Here is a 27,517-nt window from a genome sequence, read left to right on the forward strand (position 1 = left end):
GACTTAATTGTTTTTCAAGAACCAAGAACAGGATTTAAATAATTCTGTCTAATCTATCTCATTGATTTCAATTGGCCTCACTAACTCTCAGCACCACCTTATTGCTTAATTATTTTATTATAATTGAGAAATAACTCTAACCCTAATCAGAGAGCCAGTTTAATACAGTAATTAAAGCATGAGAGAAAAACTGGGAGTTCTAGTTCCACCTTAGGCACAAAGCCAGTGCTAAGCCACTTCTGACATTTTGTCAGAAAAACTACAATGACTTGTCTAGGTGGTCATCAGGAGTCGATACTGATTTGATCACACCATAGAAAGAGAAAAAAGGAGAGAGGGAGGGAGGGAGGGAGGGAGGGAGGGAGGGAGAGAGAGAGAGAAGGAAACGGACAGGGAGGGAGAAGGGAAAGAGAGAGGGACAGGGAGGGTGGGCGGGAGAAAAGATTTTGTTCTGAATTGACTATGACTTTATTAAAGAGAAATGCCTTTATTTTTAACAGCTTTGCCACTTGCCAATCTTTATGAGACACTTGGAGTTGTCGGAGCCACCACCACTCAGATCTATTCTGCCAGCTCTAACCTGAGTGCTGAAATCACAGGGCCTGGCAGCTACACAATCTTTGCCCCCACCAATGAGGCCTGGGCGTCATTGCCTGCTGTAAGTCTAGGGCACCTATATTTTGCTCAATGTGGGTGGAATTCCTGATGTGATAGATCACTAAGCTTGGTTTTAACCAATCATTATGAATCAAGCATAAATAGAATGTGAAGAAGTTAGATCCAGAGTTATGCTTGTAAAAGGAAACATTTGTCTTGTCTTTATCAGAAATATTATATATGCTTGACATATTTTGAAAAATATGACATTAGGCGGAATGTGCTGCAAATTATATCCACTCTAGGCTCATTAAAGCCAAAAAAACAAGTTAGACTGTTAGAATGTAGGAGATGACTATCAGATTGGCAATCCAAAAGTCAGTTCCTTTTCTTTATTTTGACCCCGTATCTTTTACAGGGAGACAAGGACCTCAGACTAATTAAAGCAGTGTTGTGGTATCCCCTTTCCTACACCTGTTGCAATGTTGCACATCTGCTTCAAAATGAAAGAGCTTGTGGCATAATGCTGCTATTCAGTCCTTTCATCAATCTAACGAAAGCAACAGAATTCTGTGGATATTGTTGCATTGAGCTGAATATATAGTTATTACTGTACCTTTTCATTAGCTTGGTTTCCTACTTGGAAAGGCAAAATTTCTTTTCTCAAGGGTAAGCCACCTCAACATAGTGCCTCCAGATCATTCTGTTAATAGCCATGATAACTGGGAATTAGGGTAGTTGTACTTTAATGCATTGGGTTTGAAAAGGAAGCAGAAGTAAGGAAAAATTCTGTTAAGGAAAATGTTGAGATAGCAGCTGCTGTTTTTCTGGCAACGCTCTCAATTTCCACTCTAGGGAAACTAGTACAGTTCTCCACCTCCTACCAGGCAGAAAGCAGATAGAAATTGTCACGTAAAATACATAGACCCAGATCTGGGATAGGATGCTCAGAACAGCCAGCTCTTTAATATGATTTCTTGATCTTAGGAAGTGTTGGATTCGTTGGTGAGCAATGTCAATATTGAGCTGCTAAATGCTCTGCGATATCACATGGTGAATAAACGAATCCTAACTGATGAGCTAAAACACGGACTTTCTCTCCCTTCAATGTACCAGAATATTGACATCAAGATTCATCATTACCCAAACGGAGTAAGTATCTGGTAAATTTGCAAACATAGCTGGGCAGAGACTTAACTTAGTCTGGACTTAACTTCAGTCTGGATGAAGATAAGATTATTTCGTTCCTACTTTGGATGGCTTAATAATATAGCCAGTTATATTAATATAAATTCTATCGGGGTGAAATTCAGCAGGTTCTGACCGGTTCTGGAGAACCGGTAGCGGAAATTTTGAGTAGTTTGGAGAACCAGTAAATACCACCTCTGGTTGGCCACAGAGTGGGGTGGGAATGGGGATTTTGCAGTGTACTTCCCCTGCACCATCCACCAAGCCACGCCTACAGAACCAGTAGTAAAAAAAAATGAATTTCACCACTGCTTTCTATAATATGATAGCCAAAAAATATAGAAAACTAGCTTTTTAAAATTGTCTTTATCTGGAGTTTTTACAATGAAGAAACACTTTAAAGAGATGCTATCATACCCATTATGATGAATATATGCAGCTTAGCATATTTTTAGGAATACAAAGATTTAAAAACTGAGTACAGTTGCCTTTATTCACATTTCCCTACAGCCATATAATATTTTCATTATAATATATAATTTAAAATTAGACTATTAAATTATATTGAAAGAGAAGCAGGGGGATGTCTAGTCTACATTGGTGTAGAGTGAATATAATACAAATTCTATGAAGGAAATCAGTGAAATATGTATGCATCCATTTTTATAGTGCCTTGTGTTTAGATATTTGTGTTTGAGTAAAAAAAGTTTGAGTAAAAAGACATTCTTTCAGTTATTGGTCTTTATGAGTTTTTCTTTATGCCTATTTCTATGTGGGACGTGGTGGCTCAGTGGCTAAGACACTGAGCTTGTTGATCAGAAAGGTCAGCAGTTTGGCGGTTTGAATCCCTAGCGCCGCATAATGGAGTGAGCTCCCGTTACTTGTCCCAGCTTCTGCCAACCTAGCAGTTTGAAAGCATATAAAAAATGCAAGTAGAAAAATAGGGACCACCTTTGGGGGGAACGTAACAGTATTATTCATTTTAAAATAGCTATTTGTAAAATCTATAGGATTCTTCAAAATATTCTGTCAGATCTACACAAGCTATCACTAGATGCATTCTCTCTTAACAATACCCCTCCTGTGTTGTGTCATCCTTCAAATCAACCGAGGCATTTAATTCCAATAATATATTTGTTTCCATTTATTCCTGTCCTGCTCATTCCAGATTGTGACTGTGAACTGTGCTAGATTACTGAAGGCTGACCATCATGCTACCAATGGAGTAGTCCATCTGATAGACAAAGTCATTTCTACAACTTCCAACAGTATCCTGCAATTTATAGAGATTGAAGAAAGTCTTGAAACTCTTAGGGTAAGTTCATCTCAAATGATCTCAGTCATTTCCTTGCACCAATGGAAACTGAGACCACCTTCTTGAAAATGTATATAATCGGCAACCTTATTACCTGTAGACTTACTGTAACATAACCAATTTTCTTTCTTTTCCATTTACTTAAAGGCTGCTGTGGCAGCGGCTGGTCTCAATAATCTTTTAGACAATGAAGGTCAATTTACATTATTAGCGCCAACCAATGAAGCTTTTGAGAAGATTCCTAAAGAAATGCTTAACAGGATTCTGGGAGACCCAGAAGCTTTGAAAGGTAAATAGTCATAATCTAACCGTAATAATAATAGAAAGTCTATTGCTTTCACCAGAGATTTGAGTCTATATGGAAGCTAAATGTATTTTTGAAATTTATTACTATTCAATCCTCTTTATTCTCTTGAGTTATAGTGAGACAGTAAATGATGGTTACAAGTGATAGGAACCTTATTGAGGTATAACACACTATCCTGAGGGTTATGGATGGCCATTTAGCTTTCATTATAATTCATCCTTTCAGAAATATAGAAATCACATTTAAACATTCTCTTGGCAAAACTGAATCTTTCCTTGAATCACGTTCTTATTTTCATATGAAATAAATATTTGTATGGGAGAATTAATCAAGTTTTTAAATGTCGCAAGCATTAATATTAACTTATAAAGACAGGTATAGTATGAGATCAGTTTATCTGATGTACCATTCATGGAGGATGCTGATCTTTCTCAGTTATGAAATCCAAAGGTTTTTTTTAAAATTTTATGGTGAAAACCTTATTTAAACTTCTAATGAAATTGCATTTTATTTCTACTTTGTGAAAGCAATGTATACTTGGGTAAACATAGTACATGTGAATTTAAAAACACACATGTGCATATCACCCATAACCTAAGGCAGTGATGGCTAATCTTTTTCTAAAGGTGTACCAAAACTGTGCGTGCATGTGCTATTGTGCATGCACACGTGCCCCCCACCTGCACATGTGCGGACCGCCCACCTGCACATATGTGTGTGACCCTCCCACCACGCAGAGGCTTTCCTGAAGCCTTGGGAAGGCAAAAAACAGGAACAAAATTCCAGTTTGCCCATTGGGCCTGTTTTTCGTCCTCCCAAGGCTTTCCTGAAGCCTGGGTAGAGGGAAAACAGCCTCCCCTGGCCCTCTGTAAGGCCAAAAATCAACTGGCCAGCATACGCATGTGTGCTAGAGCTGAGGGCTGCCGTGCTGGCAAATATGGCTCCGCGTGCCACTTATGCCATGCGTGCCATAGTTTTGCCATCACGGACCTAAGGCAACATTCCCTATTTAAAAATGGTCTGAACCTAATCCCTAGACTTACTCATTCAGACAAATGAAATTGCCTTTGGGTTTTAACGAGAGGTTCTAAATAAAGAATTGGGCCACCTATTTTGAAATCTAATAAAATTCTAATCATGATGTCTGTTCTCACCATCTAGAGCTAAGAAAGGCAAAAACTTTGATAGCGTTGCCTCTTTCTCTCTCTGTTGTATCAACAAATTATATATGAACAGAAGGGAACCTGACTGGAGTAACAGTTTGCAGTGTTTGCATATCTCCGTACTACAGTGGTGGCTCTTCCGAATTCTTTTTCCTCTTTTGGTATATGGTGTTTACATGAGTCACTGCTTTGGCGATGAGCTTTCTTCAACCCTTGTGCTGACTTTAAGGCAGGACTAGAGAGAGGAAACCATGAGAAAGCTGTGTCAGCATTGACTCATTACCAAGAAGGCAGATGCAGGGGGAACTGGGCAAGCTGGTCAACACTTTCTACGGGTGTGTGTGTGTGTGGAAGATGAATAATAGCAATCAGCATGTTAAATGATGTATTTGATGACACCAGCTGGGCCTCAAAAACCTCTGTGATATCAAGTTGTTTATATGCCTATTACTAAAAATGACATATGCCATTTCCCTTCCTTCAGCCAACAAACTGCTGATGCTATGCAGTGTTTACAAGAAGTGCTAAAAAAAAGGCAGCATATTAACAAATGCACAACTACAGGGGTTTACAAAAACATTGTGCAGCGTCAGAGGTTCATTGGCTCAAGGAAGGACAACACTGTCTGCCATTTTTAGTGATAGGCAGCACATTAGTAAGTATGGGATGTTCCTAAATCAAGATGTTCTTAATCTGGAGACTGCCTGTATTGGAGTCTCTGGCTACATAATTATATTATTACTATTATTTCTATCCCTCACTATTCTTGTTCCAATAGTTCCAACAATTGTTCCAACAAAGGAATTTCACCTCTACTGAACAGGGTTCTCTTAGACATGTGGCTACAGATTATTCTCTGCAAATAATCCATTTATGGATGATGATGGTGATAAGGAGGTTGGGCTTGGAACAAACAACCTATTCCTCCTTGTTCAGACTAGTAGAACACCTTCCTTGTCCTTAAGTATTGTATTTACAATTGATTTGCCTATATGACCAGGCAGGCTGGAGGCTACAAGCAACTCTTTTTTTTTATATGCAATGAACTAAAACAATGAGCCCACCTTCCTCAGCCTGTCCTCCAGATATAATTCTAGGAGTTGTAGACTCAAAATATCAGGAGGGCATCAGATTGGAGAAAACTGCACTGAGCAATTAGCAAGATTTGTTTTCGTTTGACTATTTTGCCTATTTATAGACAAAAATGTTAAGCGCGTCAGCTTGCCATTGTTCTGAAATACTATTTAATTTTCACTCCATATCTTATCAATCACTAGAAGAGATGTACAAGCTACTTAGAAAAATATTCCACTTACTGTCTTCTATTTCCTCTATAGCACTACTGAACAACCACATTTTAAAAACAGCTATGTGTGCTGAAGCTATTATTGCCGGTTTATCCATGGAAACCCTAGAGGGTAATATGTTGGAAGTAAGCTGTATTGGCAATCAGCTGATTCTCAATGGAAAGTCGATCATTGCCGACAAGGATGAAATGGCCACAAATGGAGTGATACACATGGTCAATGAGCTTCTTATCCCAGACTCTGGTAAACAACCTCCTCCTCCTCCTCCTCCTCCTCCTCCTCCAACATGGTTTATGCCCATTTAAAATCAATGTGTGAAATGGGAACATGGAAATTGCACATAGTCCATGCTATAATGTAAGCTTCCTTGTTCATAGAGATTCTGATTCTTGTATGTTCCCTACACTTTTGAGAAGTGATTGGTATTATTTTTTAAAAAACTGCAAATTACCGTATTTTTCAGAGTATAAGATGCACCTTTTTCTCTCAGAAAAGAGGCTGAAAATCTGTGTCTTATACACTGAATACAGCATTTTTTGCCTCCCGAAACCCCGCCCCCTTCACCAAAATGGCCATGCATAGCCTTCAGGAGGCTTCCAGAGTGTTCCTGGGAGCTGGGGAGAGCAGAAATGATAGAAAAACAGGCTGGTTTTTGCTCAATTCCCCCACAGCCCCCAGGAGCACTCTATAAGCCTCCTAAAGGCTATGCATTCCCTTTTTTTGACAAAAAATGGGACTTTTTTGCTCGTTCTTGGGCCACTCCCCAGGAGCACTCTATAAGCCTCCTAAAGGGTATTCATGCCCTTTTTTTGAAAAACAAACGGGCCCATTTTAGCGAAAAATGGGCCGTTTTTGGGTGGTCTGGAGAGTGCAAAACTTTTTTTTTAATTTGCCTTTTCAAAATCTTGGTGCATCTTATACTCCGAAAAATAGGCAGACACAACTATGAAAATGGGCAAGAGGCAATCAGACTAAAACTAGATATTTTCCCCCTGACAAGGGTTGTGCATGACAGTGGTGGGATTCAGAATTTTTTTACTATTGGTTATGTGGGTGTGGCTTGGTGCGCATGGCTTGGTGGGTGTGGCAGGGGAAGGATACTGCAAAATCCCCATTTCCTCCCAATCAGCTGGGACTCGGGAGGCAGAAAATGGATGGGGGAGGGGCCAGTCAGAGGTGGTATTTACCAGTTTTATGAACTGCTCAAACTTTCTGCTACTGGTTCTCCAGAACTGGTCAGAACCCGCTGAATACCACCTCTGGTATATGATTAGGAAGATGATTTACTTCATTAAAAAATTATCATTTTCAACTTCTAAAATGAAGTTAAACATTTGGGAAAATAGGGAATGGCAATAGTAATTCTTTCTGTTTAAACAAAACATGGAATAAACTAAAAAAATGAAGAAATGCTTGTTTTTGAATAAATAAATAGAAACTGTTTTGATCCTAATTTAATTAAGCCTAGATTACACTCATTGAAACCAGTGGAATTAGTCACGACAAATGAGTAAAAGGAGTCCTTGAGGGACTGCCTTTTTCCAAGAATCTCCATTCACCCAACAAGATCAAGTAGAATGGGCATGTTGCAAATATTATCAGCCAAAGAGCGTCAGCTGACAGGGACCAAAAAAATGAGCTTTTTCCACAGTGACTCTTGCTCTATGGAATATCTCCCCTTTGGAGATTAGAGTGGTCCCAACCTTAATTTTGTAAGTTTTGTAAGGCCCTAAAAAACTGGCTATGTTCCCATGCCTGGGTTGCTGAATGTGTGTTTCTTGTTTGTATTTCTAACTGGCCAAATATCTTGTTCCCATATATTGGGATATTTTTAGTGCTTTAAATTTTTCTAGAATTTTTAATTGTAATGTAGTATTTTCTGAAATATAAGATACCCAGGCTCATTGATTGAGAGGAGAAGTCATAGAAATTGAATAAAGAAACAAACAAACAAAAAACCAATGCCCTGTTGAATTCACTAAGCACGCTTAATATTTTAGTTTTAACAAATGCCATTCTGCTCCTTCATCAGGTACTGTTTTAATATGTATAATAATGATGAAATCCATTTTGACATCTGTTGTTGTTATTTTAATTGAAGCTAAAACTCTGCTGGAGTTGGGAAAGGAATCCGATGTTTCAACATCTATTGACCTTTTTAGACAAGTTGGTCTCGGTTCACATCTTACTGGGAATGAGCGTTTGACAGTCCTGGCTCCTATCAATTCTTTCTACAAAGGTTTGTATACTTGAACTCTTATACAGTGGGATCTGTTTGTCATTACTGCCTCATGTCCAATCAACAAGCTGAAATGGAGGGAGAGGAGGAAAGCACATCCCCCTTCCTGTGCCTGGAATTGTGCCGTTGGATGTGCCTTCTGCTTGAATTAACTGCTAAGAATAATTTTTAATTAGTAGGATTGCATTACAAAACCATATCCAATCCTACTCTTTTTTGCTGGAATTCAGCATTTATAATAGTTCTAAATCCCCCCCCCACACTTTCTTAAAGCTGATTTTTAGCTAGCTAAAACAAGATCTCATATATACCTAAGAGAGGCAAAATGTTAAACTTAAATTGTTAAAGATTTTTAAATGATCCAGCATAGATCTATGATTGTAAAACAGATTGCTGATCAATTGTTGGAGCAGTGGGGCAGAAAACTGGGGGAAAGAGGATAAAATAGTGCATAGAGCATCCTAAATATCCTCAGCATATAATTATATCATATCAAAGTGGGTTTTAGTGCATGCAAATTTACATGACAGCAAACACTTCCAGACAGAATAGATATGGTCTCTAAACTATTAGATTAAACTGTAAGCTTTCATGGCTGAATTGGGTAGTATACAAGTACTATAAGTAAACAATAAATAAAATAAATTGAGTGGTAGATTGGAGAATGTCAATTCAACATATCTGGAGGCCATACCAATGGAAAGTCCCCAGTATTTGGGTTTTCATACCACCATCACCATGCCTGCCAAAACCCAGATTGATTTTTCTTTCTTTTAAGAATATCTGTCTGGTAACAACACAGGAGGAAGTGAAAGTGGGTGGGGAGGAGTAGATGGAAAATTGTGAGATTTCTGCTGTAAACAGGTTGAAAAATGCAGTTGTTGGTCATTGCTCAGAGAAGGGAGGGGGAATATGGGGGAAATGCTGATTTTATTTCTATGACCTTTCCATGCAGAGGCATCCACAGGATTGGTCAAAATGATGAAAGCACTATTGCAATGTCACAACATATGACCTTTGATATGTGTGTGCAAAGTCTCGATGCATGTGTAAAAGAGCAGAGCTTGCATTGCAGCACGGCTTTTATAATTTGCCCCATTTGTCATCTCCTACCAATGCTTCTATCTGGATGTATTTTAAAATGAAAGCAATTGACTGTGCGCTGATCTGAATGTATGGACAATGGCTTTATATTTTTTTTTCTGCAGATCACAGTCCTTCACCAAACAGAAATTTGCTCCAAAATCATATAATCAAAGAGCAGCTTTCTTCTAAATACCTTTTCCATGGGCAGAAGCTAGAAACTTTGGGTGGCAAAGAACTGAGAGTATTTGTGTACCGCAATGTATGTTTCTCTTTGATAATTACTGCTAGTTTGATATTTAAGTCATACATTTTTAAACATATACAGTACCCAACTGAGAGATCACTATTATATTTCATGCTAATATGTCTGCAGCCTGCAGACTACAACTTTCTCCCAAATAACTCTTGGCAACATATATAAAGATATTCCTTGTTTATCTTTTGAACAGTTCTCAAAGATTGGTTTCATCTGGGGATTTTGTAGCAGAGCAAGGATTTTGATATCAATCTTCCTATTCCACCTCCAATAATTTATCTGTAGTAAGACATATTCTGTTCCTTATTCAGAAAAGAAGAGCTACTTATATTTCTCTTTCCTTTTCACTGGGAAGCTTTTTCAAACAATGTAACACTGATCAGCAGAATACAACCAGAACAAATGTATATCAAACCTCTTTCTCAAGAGAGGAAACTTAACTGCACTTCCTTTTTTTTTGTTTCACTGTAACTTTTAGGGACCCTTCGTCATTTTTCCTTTAAAAAATGTGGCTTCCTCACAGCATATTTTGAAAGCCATAATGAAGTGCAAGTAGAGTGGGATGTTTATCTTCATTTATTCATATGATTTAGATAAATAATAGGTCCCGATTAGGAACCAAACTTAGTAAAATGTCACAAATTCCAGATTTTTATTATGCAATCCCTCTTGTAGAATCTCTGCATAGAAAATGCCTGCATTGCTGCTCATGACAAGAGAGGAAGATTTGGTACCGTGTTTGCTATGGACAAAATGCTAAGTCCCCCTATGGGAACTGTGATGGATGTGCTCAAAGCAGATGACCGCTTCAGGTAAGAGTTTTCCTTCTTACTATTATTGTACAAGCAGCAGAGTCGGAAAAACATTTTCGCTTCTGTAAGGATTGTTTGGAGAAGCTGTTTCTATATTTTAAAACATACAAATGCTTCTGTATGTACAAACATATAACTTATGTTTTAAATATAGATAGTCCTCGACTTACAACAGTCGATTTGGTGATCGTTCAAAAAAGTGACTTATGATCGTTTTTCACACTTATCACTGTTGCGACATCCCCATGGTCACATGTTCAAAATTCAAGGCGCTTGGCAACTAATTAATATTATGACAGTAGCAGAGCCCCAGGGTCATGTGATCCCCTTTTGCAATCTTCGGACAAGCAAAGTCAATGGGGAAGCCAGATTCATTTACTACCGTATTACTAACTTAACTGCAGTGATTCGCTTAACAAATGTGGCAAGAAAGGTTGTAAAATGGGGCTTAACAATTCACTTAACAAATGTCTCACTTAGCAATATTTCTATATTGGGCTCAATTACGATTGTAAGTTGAGGACTACCTGCATGTGTTCCTGTCACGTATTAAAAAAAAAAGTAGGCAACATAAGTTATTTTTAACTATGTAAGATTACTGGCTCATCTGATTCATTATTTTCTCTATTGACTGGTAGTAACACTCCAAGGTTTCTGAGAGGAATCTGTTTCATCTCTTCTAATGCGCCTAATGCAGTCCTAAATGGCATTTGTTGTGTTAAAATATTGGCACACAACTTACAACCAAAAGTTGTACTCCTTCTCTGTTTGAGGATGGATATTTGCAGAAAGATAACTGTAAGCTTACCAAGCCTGTTGCTACCTGTTAAAACTTACATACAATCTGTGTCCTATGAGAGCAAAAGAGAATAGGATAGCTGTGTACAGTTCCTACATCTTCCTATGCCCCACCTCTTCAAACTGATTAACATAAAGAAGCTTTTACCCTTGTGTTAGCTTTTGCAAGTGGGTGTGTGAGTGAGTGTCTATGCATGAGCACGCAGGGAGGGCTACAGTTGGAAAGAAATATGAAACATACAATAATTCCACCTTCCTTTTCTCCCTGTTGCATTCATAGACCTATGCTAAGAGAAGATCCATGGAAGTTGGGTCTCTTAGAAGTTCCTTTTTTGCTTTTTAAACTTTGCTTTTTAAAATATGTTGGGTGGTCTTACAGATTTACATTCAGACTTTTAAAAAAATATTTTCACAGTGTTTAGACAGGAAGTCAACCAGTGACATCTTTACAAGCGGTCAAGAAGTCAAGATAGTGGTCACAACCACATGATCTAAACCCATAATTATGTACAACAGCATAGATTAAAAAACAGGACTTTGATATTGGAGCTACAACTGCCATATTAGTTTTTTTATTTTTATTTTGGAAACCTCACGCAGACTCCCTGGAGTTAACCAAGAATGTTCATTGAATCATTTTTGGATCTCTGACATCTCCAGCAAATTTGGCAGCTAGGCCACTTAGATGCTTTTGTTCTAATGAAAGCAGTTTGGGAACTGCAAAGCTAAAAGACTCTGTAGATCAGGCTTCTCAAAAAATAAAACGATCTGCCGGGAAGTCTTGAAAGTCATTGCTAATTTTCTTTAACCACTTTGCTCTAGTTCAACAATTTATTTTAGGTGTGTGAACTCTGACAATAAAATGAATGAAGAAGTCACTTGCTCAGGAACTTCATGTAGAGATTGGGGCCACTGCAATGCAGTGACTGCATTGTAGCTGTGATATTTCATACTGCCTTCGGAAACTTGCAACTTCTTAACCAAGGATTTCTGTTCATTTGTGGGTTGTTGTTTTTTTAACAGTACCCTGGTGGCTGCCATCCAATCTGCAGGCCTCACTGAAACACTGAATAGGCCAAGATCCTTCACAGTGTTTGCACCGACAAATGAAGCTTTTCAATCCATGCCTCAGAGGGAGCTGAACAGACTTATGGGTAACTTCCCAAGATCTTACTGATCAATTATATTTATACTACTCAGTAAACTTCCAATATTGTATTTTATTTCAGCCTCAAAAATATGTAGCTTCCCTTTGATATACTAGAGAAAAAATAGTGTTCAGAAATATTATTAGACTAAAACATAGACAGAGGCTTTTACAAGTTGATACTCTATTAGTCTTTGTTACATTGGTATTTATTTAAGTTTATAAAATCTGATGTATTTTTCCATTTTCTCACACGAAAAGAGTGCACTTTTACTAATTCCAGTAAAATAATGACCTAGAAAAGTTATATTTTTATAATTACTCATGACTATATGCAGTAAGATTTTCCTGCAACCGATCCACATCCATTAATAGAACTGATTCACCCAGTGAAGCATAGACTAAACGTGCACAGCTGATTGTGAAGTCATCCAAAATTCCAGCCACTATCCAGATAGTTTCCAGCAATATTAATATGGTCAAAAACCTGTAGGCTCATACATACATCATCATACATACGTATTAGCTGAAATGGTCACTTGAAAATAATCAATATAAAGCCATATTAGGAAATGACATGAATATTTCAGTCATCTTTTGTGCAAATAATAAAGCATTCAAGCTTGTGCGGTGAAATCTAATTATGGCTTTGAAATAATATGAATTTACATTTTATTTATTGAAACTAGTTTTGAGACATCGTAGTAAAGCAGATATCAACTTTACGATCCTTTATACATTCCTAGAGCAGCACTCTGCACATTTGTTCTATTGTTTAGAAATACTGTAAAATTGATTTGTAGCTATTATAAGAGTTGTGATGCTGAAACATCCCAGGAACAGTCAAAATGTTTGTACGCTTTATAAGCAAATGTTTAGTTTACTCTTTCTGAAAGTGATCAATCATAGGTAGAAAAATTTCCAATATCTCAGGGGTTGCCACAAAGAAGAGGGAGTCAAACTATTCTCCAAAGCAACTGAGAACAAGAACAAGAAGCAATGGGTGGAAACTAATCAAGGAGAGAAGCAACTTAGAACTGAGGGGAAATTTCCTGACAGTTAGAATAATTAATCAGTGGAACAGCTTGCCTCCAGAAGTTGTGAATGCCCCAACACTGCAAGTCTTTAAGAAGATGTTGAATAGCCATTTGTCTAAACGGTATAGGGTTTCCTGCCTGGGCAAGGGGGTGGACTAGAAGACCTCCAAGGTCCCTTTCAACTCTGCTATTGTATTGTACTGTATTGATTTAAATACAGAAGACAAACAAGACTTGTGTAAGAGGGCAAAAAGTTAACAGTGACTGCTTGAAGTTACAATGACACTGAAAAAAGTAACTTACGGTCATTTTTTACACTCACTACTATTACAGCATCCCCATGATCACATGATCAAAATTCAAATGCTTGGCAACCGATTCATATTTATGACAGTTGCAGTGTCCTGAGGTCATGTCATCACGTTTTGCGACCTTCCGATGAGTAAAGTCAGTGGGGGAAGCCAGACTCACTTAACAACCATCTTACTAACTTAACAATTGCAGTAATTCACTTAACAACTGTGTCAAGAAAGGTTGTAAAATGGGGCAAAATTCATTTAACAATTGTCTCACTTAGCAACAAAAATTTTGGGCTAATTGCAGTTGTAAGTCGAGGATTACCTATATAATTCTACATAAGAGCAGTGATCCAATTACCTATACATTCAATTAGATTTCATTCTCAGCTGTGGACAGCAAAGTTCTGTGAAACAAGTTGGGCCAGAGAATGACTGTCCATGTGATAATTTGAGTGGAGTTGGGGCGACTGGATTTTGACTAATCTGATAATCAGAGCTAAACATATTAGCAATGTAAAAGTGATGTAGATGGTATTGTAAAATACCTGCCTCTTATTGCTTCTGTATCTAAAGATCTCAACATTTTATCTTCAGGAAATCTAAGCTATCATTATCCTCAAATTCACAGTGCCCAGATATTTCAATAATGATACATTAGATAATTCAATCATTACTTCTGAGCCCAACATTTTCCCAGAGATCAAAGATGAATTCTGCTCTTTATGCTAAATATAATTCCATGTCTACCAGTTTTTGGGCCAAAGGGACTGAAATATATATATTTAGTGTCACAACCCCTGGTGTGCCCCAATTATGGGAGGAAGCTAATTGCTTCCATTCTCTGTCCATCGGCTCGTCACAAGAGACCATCCAGACAGAAACCCAATATTTTTACTGTTGCCTTTGTTACATTTGTGTTGTATTTGTGCTGATAAATAAATAAAGGGAGACTAGTATAGATCTATTTCAAGCTATTTAGCTTTCATCAGCTAGCCATACCCTTACTGGGATTCGAACCTGTGCTAACCTGCCTAAGATGTAATACAGCACAGGTTCGAATCCCAGTAAGGGTATGGCTAGCTGATGAGAGCTAAATAGCTTGAAATAGATCTATACTAGTCTCCTTTTATTTATTTATCAGCACAAATACAACACACACACAGACACACACACACACACTTTATCAACTTCCATTTGAGATTCAGTTTTACCTTTTCAGAAAAGGAATAGTGTTTGCTCTTAGTCTTCCAGCTATTTTTGGCCACATTTAGAAACTTTTGCCAGAAAGCAATTTTACACACCAGATGTAAGGACTCGGTGTCAATATGTGCCGCCATTCTCTTTTATTTAAAAATAGGCAAGGAAGAGGAAAGAGAAGCCAGTTATGTCAATGTGACAAAAACAAAATGGAAAAGAAGGTGTTACACCAAGCCAGCATTTGATCTAAAAAGAGAGCACAATTTGGCCTCTTTTATAGGTTTCCCAAAATTCAAGTCTTTTTGCACTTTTTGCAGCTAACGTGAAGAAATGTGTTTCTGTTCGGGGCACTGTATCCCTCCTGCTGTTGCACAAAGTGCTCCAGCTGCAGTGTGTGAAAAAGTTTATTAGGTGGAAGGAATTGCTATGATTGTCTAGGGGAATCTTGATAGAAATACTAGATGGGGAAACAGCTGCTTGGTTTACTGTAAAGGGAACACTTCTGATCTTTTTTTTTCTCCTTATGAACACTGACAGTATGATTTTTTTTTCCCTTTCTTAATAGCCATGGAACATGGGAAATAAGCTATAACCCTGAAATATTATTGGTCTCCTCTTGCCTTCCCTTCCTGTCCTAGGTAATGCACAAGAACTTGCCAACATCCTGAAGTACCACATTGGGGATGAAATTTTAGTGAGTGGAGCAGTTGGTGCTGCTGTAAGAATCAAGTCTCTGCAGGGTGATAAACTGGAAGTCAGCTCTGTAAGTTTATGATCTCTCCCTCCCTTTTTTAAAAAAAAGATTTTTTGTTTTAATTGTAGCTCAATCTGTCCTAATGCAGTTCAAAGAACAGCTACTAAATTTATATCACCTTTAATTTTTTTTAAAATGGCCACTAGGATTTAGCAGACTGGAGGTCTAATGTTGTTTCTTTCCCAGTGGACTTTGTCTTTATTATTGAAGATTAGCATTGATTTACCCTGCCACTGTTTTCATCCTTCCTGCTATGTAGTCTCAAAGCAAATCCTGCTGGATGGTTGGGAATGAAAACTATTTTTTATATTGTATTAATTATTTAAGGTTTAGGCAAACCTTTATTTGTATGTTATGGAAAATGAAAATAAAATAAGATTCTCCCACACAGTTCCAGAGACGTTAAGCCGCTCTGCACTTTTTAATGTTTTTGTAAATTCTGTGTTTGAGAAAAAGTAGTTCAACAATTAAAAAAAACTTGCTTGAAAGCACATCAAGGTAGTGTTACTTGAAAATTTAATTAGTTCATCTGACTAGCCAAAGACAGATGCTTGAAAACCAGAATCTGCCTTACAGAGAAAGACCAATGAGTTATAACTAGCATGTACCACAGCCCAATCAAGGTGTGTGTGTGTGTGTGTGTGTGTGTGTGCATGCACATTATATAAACACTAATTACTCCATTTCTCAGTTTAAGCAAGGGCTTCAGCATGGGTTTATAATGGTGTGGCAAAGCAGAACTTTTCTTGAGAAGTGTTATTACTGTATTTTACTTTCCCTTTCCCTTTAGAGCTCAAGGCAAAAACAGTGATATTTTTGCTCTCATTTTCTTAAGTTGTGTTAAGAGACTGTGATTGGGAGTTCCTTGGTGTTCACTGAGGTGGTTGTTTTCTTGCAGACATTTCATTACCCAAACTAGGTAACACCACCAGTACACTGATGGGTAAGATTGGGTAATGAAACATCTGCTAGAAAACAACGAAGCTCAGAGTGCACCAAGGACCCCTCATTTTAACCCCAGGCTCTGCCTCTATCGGTAGATTGTGATTGGCCCAGAATCATCCAGAGAGCTGTCACTGAGTGCCTACTTCCGGCCAAGCTTCCACAGCCTTACCCAGCATCTGTGCAAAGAAAACATTCGTACAACTGACACTTTACTTCTTTGAAGGATAGCCTGTGCCAGCTTTTATTTGTGAGATCAAACTATCGGAAACCAGTCAATAGCACAAGCAATCTTACATTTTTTTTTTTAAAAAGCTGCCCATATGAATACTAAAATATTTACTTCTATATTAGATTTTTGCAAGTTAGTTTATCTTCTGTCAACTCAGTTCTTCATACGTTTTTACAAAATTATCTCTTCTTTTTCTGCTTCAGAGAAACCACATAATAAACATCAACAAGATGCCTGTTGCTGAAGCCGATATTATGGCCACCAATGGTGTGATTTATGCAGTCAATAGTATCTTACAACCCCCAGGTAGGTCAGCTGAAGTTCAAGCAGAACATATTTTGCCTTAGATTTGCTTTAGTAGTTAAAGGCACGCTATTATTATGGAACACCAGTGAATCTCTACGCAGAAAGGAAGTTCATTTCCTGCACAGAAGGAAACGAGCAGGTGTTCCTCATCTTCCAGAGAAACATTAGCATTGTGTGTTGTTGTTTTTTAAAGGCACGCAAACAAAGCATATGCATTTTAAACTGTGTGCTGGCTTTTCTCAGAGCAAGATAATAAATTCTTGGTGCTTTGGGAGGAAAAGGGGAATGACGGGCTCACAAAATATGGTGAATCATTTCCTTTGACAACATTTGTATATTCTTCTGTGGATGCGCAGAGGTATTCTCCAGGTCAGTACTGGATGGAGGTGTCTACTTTTTTTATTAAAAGTTTTAATTTTTTTTTACAAATATATACCTCCCCTCCCCCACCCAAACCCACCTCCCCCCCAACCTCCCAGAGCAAATACAGGATATAAACATTTAATAATCATATTCTAAAATAAACTAACAGACTTTAGCATCATCCCTCACTTGTGCTTTAACTCCCCTTTTGTAAAGCTAACTTTAAACAAGTTATATCATTCCTTGCTCATTCAGTCATAAGCTATCTGGAGTTTCTTAGTCCCATATTTATTTTGAATATAATCAATCCATCTTCTCCATTCCAGCTTATATTTCTCATCTGAATGATCCCTGAGATATGCTGATATTTTACCAACTCTGCTAAGTTTGTTACTTTTAATGTCCATTCTTGAATAGTAGTTCTTCCAGTACTGCGCCACCAACAGTCTTGCTGTCGTTGTTAGGTTCAGAATCAAGAGGTGCCTACTTTGTTTGTATTGGTCTCTATAGAGGTTGGATATGGTGGAACGTGGGCAGATTATGTCTGCTTCTTGGAATCTCTTTCATGTGGATCAGAAGAACACATTTAGGAGGAAAAAGTGATTTCACATATCGTTCAGAAATTATTTCCTTTTTCCATTCAGCATTTGTCCCTGGCAGAAGTACAATATGCCAAAATTGGGCTTGCAATTCACAATAACATCCTTACATTCGGTCTCTGCTATCACTCATTGGGTGGTAAGGTTGAGACTAGTACAAGGCTTTCAAACTTAAGAAGCTTGTGAGTCTAGAATCTCACACAGAAGTTGCTCAGAAGCTACCTCCATCATTCTTCAAAAAGGACAGTCAAGCATAGGGAACTTTTTCTTAAGCCTAATTAACTGCAAAACATCAGCTGAAGAGGGCTCTAAAACTGTTTGATCACAGGGTGTATACAAAAGTTTACAAGCAAGCAAGTAATTTGCTCAAGTTGGTTATATACATTGTCTACACCAGTGGTGGGTTCCGGATCCCGTTGCAACCAGTACAGTGCAACGGGGCCCGGCATCTCCCACAAGCACACACACAGCACATGTGCACACGCATGCAGTGTGTGCATGTGTCCTTACCCTCACGACGCCTCCGCGATGCCTCCGCGATGCCTCCGTGGGTGGGGCCTCCAGAGCACCGTACCGGAATGGTACCCGGTGCTCCGGTACGCCCGTACTGGGGCTTACTGCCTGCAACCCACCACTGATCTGTACCAATTCCTGTAGGCTCATTTGAAACAAACAATCTTGTCAGACAGAAATTAATTGATTAGAAAAAGAAAGAGAAACCTTTCCCTTGATCAGTCACTTTACTATGAAGCAATTCCATGCAGCTTATCGGTGATTCTCCTCCCTCCCAAAGCACATTTTATACACTGCATCTGTTTTCATAATGGCCTTTAGCAAATTCTCTCTTGAAAGCTCTCTGCTTGGCTTGTAGCTTATTTTATATGGATTCTAATATGGCTTTAGTTACAGCAGGGCTGTCAAACTCCTGGCCCGTGGGCCGGATGTGTCACACGCTGGCCACGCACACTCCTGGTTTAGCGAAGAGGAAAAAAGTCCTGATACATCGTTTGGTTTGGTTTTATTGGTCTTGTATGCCGCCCACTCCCGAAGGACTCCGTGTAACGTTGCAGTGATGACATGAGTTTGACACCCCTGAGTTACTGTTGTACCTCTGCTGATTTGTGGGTCCTATACATGTTTGATGGAAGAAAAGGGCAACGAAAGGATCAGAGGTTAACTTGTAAAAAATATTATTAGCTATTCAAACTCTAATGTTGCTCTTATCTACTTTGTGACAATCCCTTTTCCTGCCCTCAAAACTGCCAGCACCTTTTGATACTCCATCAAGCTGTAAAGCTGCAAACCTTTCATTTGTTGAATAAGTAGACTAAAAAATGCAAATTCTTGAACAGAGTGATCATATTTATGTTCACTAATGAAAATCTATGATATTGGGATTACAGCTTTCTGCAGCCAACAGGCTGACATTAATGGAATTGTAGCTTCCTCTGAAGGATAGGCATCAGGTTAGGAAAAAGTTATCTGCCTTTTCTATCTGTCCCAAATCAGCAGGATACATCTGGAGAAGACTTCCAGCTAAAACCCTGGGAACAAGTTGTTATAATGGCAGGCCTTGCTGAGTGGCTACTCAGAAATACTGCTAAAAGGCAGACATCAGGGTGCAGCTATTATGTAATCTGTGTGGACAATTTTGCTAACCTGGTGTTTGCTAGCCCAAGCAGGGTACTGATCCAGGAGCATTGTTGATTTTTTTTTTTTGCCTCTGTTCCATTAATTTTATTGTAAAAATATGCATTGGTCAACACTGCACATTGCAGAAATTCCAAAAAAAAAAAAACAACCATTACAATAATAAAATAAAATAAAAGTTCTGATCTGTGAATTAGAGAATACAGGGTTTTTAAAAAAACTAAATATATTTGAATGTTGTCCTTTCAGCTTCTAGGCATAATGAAAGAGGTGATGAACCCGCAGATCCTTCTCTTGAAATCTTCAAGCATGCTTCTGCATTATCCAAGGTATTCATAATGCTTAAATCATCATATAACCATTTTTTAATAGTCATTTGATGTTATGGTTATTTGATCAAGGCTTGTTTTTTTTTGATAAAACCGATAAATGCAATTTCCCTCATCTGTGTGTCCAGACATACAGCCTCACACCTACATACACATATGCATTGTGAGGATATCAGGGACAATTGTGCAAAATTCAGATTCAGTTTTAATTTTTCTGCATATAGAACATTTATTATTACACTGTGACTATTTATTTATTTACACCTTTTTCTTCAACATATCTTAATGCTCCTTCCTCCTTTTGTTTCCCCCACAACAACCCTGTGAGGTAGGCTGAGCTGGGAGAGAGTGACTGGCCCAAAGGCATCCATTCAGCTTTCATGTCCAAGATATAGCCTGTTGCCTATCTGTTTTAGTCTTTATCTACAATCTCAGTCTTAAACTTGTAAGTGAACTGGCTTCTTCATAGATCAGAAGGTCACTGTAGCTTTCGAGGAAACCATCCAGCCTGTTTGTCTCCTTTGCTAGATTTATATCTCACTTTTCACAGGCTAAATAATGCTTTTTCCTTCTGTCTTCCTTGTGACAACCCCGAGATTTGAGTTGGGCTATATACAGCATCAGAGACAGATTCTATCCTCCCCCTCTTGCAACATTGGGGGGGGGGGGGGCTGAGGCTGAGAGGAAGGACTTCTGCCGAGTGGAACATTTGTAGTGTCCAAGTCTTCCTTGAGTAATCAGATTGACTGGACCACTTCCTGCCCTTCAGAAGCCAAATTATTTCAGAGAGCTTTGTTAGTTGAAGAATATTACAGGAACTGGTTTTAGAGATAGCCTGTAATCCTTATAATTGCTTTATTATATACTGACTAATTGTGCCATGGATGTTTTATGTTAGTATGCTTCTGAGAATTGCTGGATTGTAGCAGGCTAAAATTTCAATTAAATACATTCCAACCTTACTTTCAAGAGCTATGGAGCCTGTAATCCAAAATATCCCCCCTGGATGCTCTGTTGTTCTGCAAGAATTCTTTTCTAATGGAAGCTCTGTGTAGCTCAGAGCGTCACTGAAAGTTTTCCTAACAGTCTGAATTTGTTTGAGAGTTGAGTGAAGAAGACTCTATTTCTTCACTGATATTTTTCTCTTTTGTTCCTGACAGATTTCGCTAATGGATGCTCGACTCGGTACGTGACATATTCTGGATTCTTTAAATGTACTTTTATAATATGAAATAAGATAATGGACTTTCTTCTTGGATGTACAAACACAGGAATCCCCAGAGGAATGAAAAAAAAAAAAAACCCTATGTTTTTGAAGTGAAAACAAAACAAAAACTTATGGCTATAATGTGGTCTGTGTCACAATACTTCAACACAGATTTTATCTTTTAAAAAAATAATAATCACAGTTTGTGCTACAATAATTTGTACAACAATATTTATCGCCGTTAATTGTGCAGCCAGATGGAAATCTTCTAAGAAATGACTGGAATGGGGTTTAGCTCAGAAGACTCACTGAGAAACACTGTGTTAGGAAGTTGCTATCTCTACAACAACACAAATCCTTCTGTATACAGCACCAGAGCCTTCATTTAATCCTCATTAACCTTAGATTGAGATATGCAATAATTTCTGAGACATATTGGCACATGGTAGCCCAAAGTTTGGCTGTATTTATAAACAGTGTATATCGGAAAGAAGGGGCACTGATTGAGATGATTTTATATTTCAATTTGTAAGCTGATGAAAGATAATGAATAGATGCCTAAGCAAAATAATAATTCTATCAGAGCTGAATGGTCTCAAATTCATGTGCTAGGAAACATAAGTAGGATGGTGCTTATTTTATGCAATTTATGTTCTTGCTAGAGGCATTATTTTGCATGAAAGAGCTGTGGTGGTCCAGTGGTTAGAATGAAGTACTGCAGGCTACTGCCAGTAGGTCAGCAGTTCGATTCCCATTGGTTCAAGGTTGTCTCAGCCTTCCATCCCTCTGAGGTCAGTAAGATGAAGACCCAGATTCTTGGGGGCAATATGCTGACTCTCTAAACCGCTTAGACAGGGCTGAAAAGCACTGTGAATCAGTATATAAGTCTAAGTGCTATTGCTATTCAACTGACCATTGTGAAGACAGAAGCTGGACTAAATTCACCTTCAGTCGGGTTCAACATGGATCTTCTTTATAGTCTTGCATAATTTTTACACAAACAGGAATACATGCAGACTTTTGCCTCTGGTGCAATCAGCAAAAAGTAAAATCTCAGCATTAGCTTGTGTTGTAGAGATAATACACTATTAATTCTCTTTTTGTCAAATACAACTTGGTAAATATATTCAAGGAAAGTTGGGGCAAAGACCAATCATGATCATATCACACTGGCATGAATATCTGCAAATGAATGTAGTGTGCCAAGAAAGTAGATATAGAATGCATTACCCAAATTTCAAAATAGTTGTTTGTCATAATTTATAAAAATAGATTTGTTTATGTTCAAGTATCATTTCCTCTCTCTCACCTCCACCAATTAGCTCCACATTGCATAACCTGACAGGTTTTCATTCACTGCTGTTAACAAAATCCCTCTCTGATTAGTTAGACAGCATCTGATGAAAGAATAAAAGGATTCCCAATAGAATTTGAATCCACAGTCATAAAGAAAGGAATGACAATAACTGCCTGAGGCCAAATATCATAACTATAAATTAATTATCTATATGACTTAATCATTAGTCTTAATCTTCACTGTCATTCAGTGATGAGATTCTCCCTATCCAAACTTTTAACAAATTTGTTTCTTTCGTCTGCCAGAACCTAAGAGTAAACTTGATTTAGCGATGTACCTGAATGAAAGAGTAGAATTGTTAAATAGCCAAATGGATTATGTTATTTCAGACTGCGGCTACTTGACACCTTTCTTAAACTATTATTTGGAAGAGTTTACATTCTTCAGTCTGCTCAGAATTCTGTTAAATCAGGAAACGCAATACAATGATAAAAGATAAGCTAATATAATGCTCTTCTTAAAGTCCAATTGCCTCTTGAAAAAGCACCTTTGGGGCAGCCATGACCCAGATGACTGAGAATCTCATTAGACATACTCTCTTACATAAACACACACACAATGTCTTCCCCATGCCCACAAGGACACAGATGGATTGGACACCAGCCTTCATGGGCAGCATAGAGGATAGCAGCCTCTCATTCTTGGAAACTTCTTTTCTGCTCCCTAAGCATCAGCAAACTTTCAATAAACAAACATAAGCTATATTATTTTAGTGAAGCTTCCATTGCTCTTATCACACCTATTGACTTGATAACTTGTCCTGCAATGTTGTTTTGTAGAATTTAGACATTGCCCAGAGTTTTGGGATTGGGGCAGGTTATAAATACTATCAATAGTAAATAAAATAAACATCCTAGTTTGAATACTACCACCATTTTCTTGATAGAGAAAAAAAAAACATTCGCCAGATACATTTTCATAGAAGCACTAACAAGAAGTTTCAGTATGTATATTGTTCTGACTTTGCTATTTAAAAAGCTGTTTAAAAGCTACATCAAGGAAACCAGCTCTAAACTCATTTAGATTTTTTTTAAAAAAAAAACATATATTTCCCCCACTTGCACTTGTAGTAAGTATAATTGATTCTGTAATTTTATTCCTTCCTAATTCTATTCCATGTCTAAACCTGATCTAAAATGTGGATCGGTGAACATTCTGTTGATCATTGGATATCATTATAGCTGAATAGTTTTCTGAATAAATAGACAAGCTAAACTAAAAAAAAACCTTATTGCAAGCTTACAACTTCCATATGCCCTGTTAACTCTTCAAGATAGTGCAGACAAGGAAACTCACATTATAAATACTAATACTACTTTATTATAAGGTTATAGTAACAGAATCTTGTACATCTGACTGTACTTCCTTCCCTGCCCTTTAAATTCCAGATAGTTGAGGGGTTGTTCTTTCTAAGATGTTTATTCTACCCTCAGCTTTCCTTTTCACTCAGATTTTGTTTGTCTAGGCTCAGGGCAATTCCTCCTGTCTCCCTCAAGGTTATCCTCACAGCCCATTACATGTTCTTAACAACATAGTCTATGTTAGAGAATTATGGGAGCTTCGATTTATTGCATTAGAAGTATCAATTTGCCTGGAACAGAGACAATACCTGAATGCTGATTTTAATTTTTGTGCAAATAACTTGTGGCTTGTGTTGTAAAGCTGCTTCTGCTTTTCTGTCTCTTTTTTCAGCTCCTGCGTATTCCAGATTGTTAGCCAGGATGAAACAGTAAAGTGACAGCAAATCTACATGTCAAGCACAATCAAGGGTTCAGTTGATTTTTACTGTGGAAAGCAAAGCCTAAATTTAAACGGAACAAAACGCCACCATGTAGGTGGGATGTATCTTAATACAGAGGTTATCTTCTTTTTGAAGTGAAATAAAAGAAAGAAAATAAAAGCCATATAGCCAGACACAGCCAAACACACCCATCACTTTATAAGATTACTTTGTCCTCAATAGTAGCGGATAATTTAGGAAATATCTATTCCAAAATTATTTAGGTCATATGAGCTTAAGCAAAAACCCTAGTATATGTAGGTGCTATCAAGAAAAGAAACCAGGTATCATATACTAAGCTCATCCATTAAACTATTAGTCCAATGCCTTTTGCTTCACTGGACAAAAGTTGCCCTAGTTTTCAAAGGAACAGCTTCCCTGTGTTTTCTGATAGAACTAGTGTCAGTGCCTTAGATCTTATGTATATAACCTTGCTCAGTTCCAGTGAATAGGTTTCCTCCATAAATTATTTTTTTCAGTGGTTTCTACGATTTATTTGGACTTTAGCTGAGAAAATGAAGACATTGAGCACTTGGTCTAAATAATTCTCAGGTTGGCTTCCATTTTGTTTGTCTATATTCTCTCTGGAGACTAAATTGCAATCCTTAAAACTATACTTTCATATTCACTTCTAAAACAATTGCTAGAGATCAAGAGCCTAAACTATTTTTATGTTCTTAAGTCCAATGGGGTGAATGGTCTTTTTTTTTTGTAAGGTTCAAACAATAGGATTTTGCTTCTATATAGTTTTGTCAAGGAATATTTTTGGATAGAGTCAGAGAGCCATTCATGTACATTTACTGTATACTGGCGGAATCATTACTTTCTCTTTACATATTGGGAATCTTTAAATTGTAATGCTCTTTTTAAAATTGCACTCTTTTTAAACAAAAATACTGTAGAATAAACTTTGGGTTTAAGATTCTATCTCTATTTCTGGTTTGAGGCTCACAATCTTCCCATCTCTACAATTTGACCTTCTTCATAGGTGTCTGGATAGGGGAAGGGAGGCAAGAGGGGCAAAAATGACAAAATGTGCATTATGACCTGATGATGCACAACTCATGGGTTTTGTCTTACATACCTTACACACATTTCATAACAGTTTTGCCATTGACTGTGGTAGAGGATCTCAATGACCCTCTTTGTGCCGTTCCAAGGGATCATTTGAATTTTCAGCCCTAGTTATGTTATGAAAAGGAAGCCTGAAACTTCATGATGATAATCATACCCTTTTCTTCTCAGTTGCAATAACTTGGAATTACATTTGTATAGACATATTTTATGCAAAGTAAAATTGAATTTTGTCAATTGAATGTGGCTCTGTCAGTGACAATCCAAATCTGGGTTTCTTTCTGCTCTCTCTCTCATAGTGTGCCATCTCCAGATCTGATTTAAAAAACAACAACCCTTTTAAAAAGATTAGAATTCAAAATGCTTTTGTGATGTCATGTGAGGGGCTGTTATCCAAAGCCACTTTGGCAGGCACAAGGTGTTGCATATTTCGACATAAGCATTCTGAAAGATGGTCTATAATCTTATACTGTATGATAACCATAAGCAAGTTCTTTAGCAAGAATATGTGGTTTTTAATTTCTTCCTGGTGCTTTGAAAATGTTCCATGCAATTCTGCATTTTAACTTTTTTAAAAAAAATAAAATATCCATTGTTGATATCAGGGAATTTTTAGTGCTCTCTGAGCTTCGTTGTTTGCCTGCAGACAACCAAAAAACATAATCAGTGCAAGCAAAACAACCAATCTCAGAGATCACCAATGATTCCACAGTTCAACTCTCAGCTACATATTCTCTCCTGTTACAATTAGGAACTTTGCATGATGCAAGCCACAATTTGATCAGTGCTGCTGATTAGCTTTGATTTACACATATGGTTCTAACTTTAATACCCTTTGTTCTTTCCACATGTGAAAATACACCCTCACATTTTTTTTAAAAAAGCCATGGAGTTCTCCCTCATTAAAAACCTTGGAGTCAACAATCAATCTGTAATAAAATTTGAGTTTGAACTTAAATAGATAAGGTAAAATTTCTTTCAAGACAAACTTGACCTTTGAACACAGCCATGTAATTTTCTTGGCGATGTGGATGTGGTTGGTTCATAATTATTACAGATGATTCCAGCATGTTTTGGAGTTTGAGGACATAAAGATTTTTATTTTAGACATATGTAACAACACCATTGTCTTTATAATAATGAAGCTACAGCCTTTACTTTCTTCCCTAAATCACCAGGAAACCTTGACCTAAGTAAAAGAAATTGAATTCGTACTTATGAATGTTCAAATTCAAACAAGTGAATTTACATGTGAAAACTAGGAAAGTGATAGGTTGGTGAGGGGAAGAAACTCCACATATAGACTTCACACTCTTCATTTTGGTGTATTGATATATTTAGAATAAGGAGGAAACATCTGTAGATTCCACAGTTATTGTTTAGCTCCCAAGTTCCTATATCTCTAATAACTGGCTAGCCTCTTTGAGGTTGATAGTGATTAGAATTCAAAGAAATCTAGAGAATTATACCTTCCATACTTTTGGGGGGAAACTTTGGAAATATAACATGTAATAAAATTACTGGTTTGTCATATAATTTCATTAGTATCACAAATATATCACAAGGAGCTCAAGGTTTCCCCTTTATATTACACCAACAACTTTATAAGATGAATTGGAGTGAAAAATAGTCACCACGAGGGATATACTTTCTCAAAATAAATACCAGTGGCCACATTTTTATTTTTAGATCTCTTGGCCCAAATTTCAGTATCTCTTATACTTGGCCGGAAATAGTTGTTGTTGCTTTTTAAAAAAACTTTTTAAGATAATAAAATTATTATCTTGCTAAATGTGAATGCTGTCCTCTTGAGCCTTGTCCAACCAGCCCCAGGTGCAGGTTGACATTACTTTCTCCTAACTCCATTGATAAGAGAGGAATGGCTCATTTCTCAGGAGAACAATTTCCTTACCTAATGTAGAAGGATGACTCATTTCTTTATTATTACAATCTCATACAATATCCGGTGATATCCAACTGCTTTTCCTTGATTGAAAATGAACCAGCACTATGTATATATAAAAGTGAATCCTTCATCTTGACATGTAATTTGGGCCAGGTACCAATTCCTTCTCCATCACCTGGGAAACACTCAAACACCTTTCTCCTCACCTGAAGGTTTAACACCAGTCAGCTTAAGCTAAAACGTATAGCAAAATTTCTTTCACTACAGATA

The 27,517-nt window shown here is 37.5% G+C and overlaps 1 protein-coding gene across 1 annotated transcript in view; it reads left to right on the plus strand.

Annotated features, from left to right (window-relative positions):
• Positions 1–27,133, plus strand: part of TGFBI (transforming growth factor beta induced) — a 49,949-nt gene extending 22,816 nt beyond the window's left edge. The window contains exons 4-17 of the mRNA XM_032211222.1: positions 501–658; positions 1,585–1,749; positions 2,954–3,100; positions 3,248–3,389; positions 5,908–6,120; positions 7,979–8,116; positions 9,325–9,461; positions 10,134–10,270; positions 12,092–12,222; positions 15,387–15,511; positions 16,880–16,982; positions 19,844–19,923; positions 21,084–21,108; positions 24,180–27,133. Of these exons, the coding sequence (XP_032067113.1) occupies positions 501–658; positions 1,585–1,749; positions 2,954–3,100; positions 3,248–3,389; positions 5,908–6,120; positions 7,979–8,116; positions 9,325–9,461; positions 10,134–10,270; positions 12,092–12,222; positions 15,387–15,511; positions 16,880–16,982; positions 19,844–19,923; positions 21,084–21,108; positions 24,180–24,220 (1,742 nt within the window). The 3' untranslated portion in view covers positions 24,221–27,133. The remainder of the gene's footprint in view (positions 1–500; positions 659–1,584; positions 1,750–2,953; positions 3,101–3,247; positions 3,390–5,907; positions 6,121–7,978; positions 8,117–9,324; positions 9,462–10,133; positions 10,271–12,091; positions 12,223–15,386; positions 15,512–16,879; positions 16,983–19,843; positions 19,924–21,083; positions 21,109–24,179) is intronic.
• Positions 27,134–27,517: the final 384 nt, after the last annotated feature.

This window comes from Thamnophis elegans, chromosome 2 (genome assembly GCF_009769535.1).
Source record: "Thamnophis elegans isolate rThaEle1 chromosome 2, rThaEle1.pri, whole genome shotgun sequence".
NCBI lineage: Eukaryota > Metazoa > Chordata > Lepidosauria > Squamata > Colubridae > Thamnophis > Thamnophis elegans.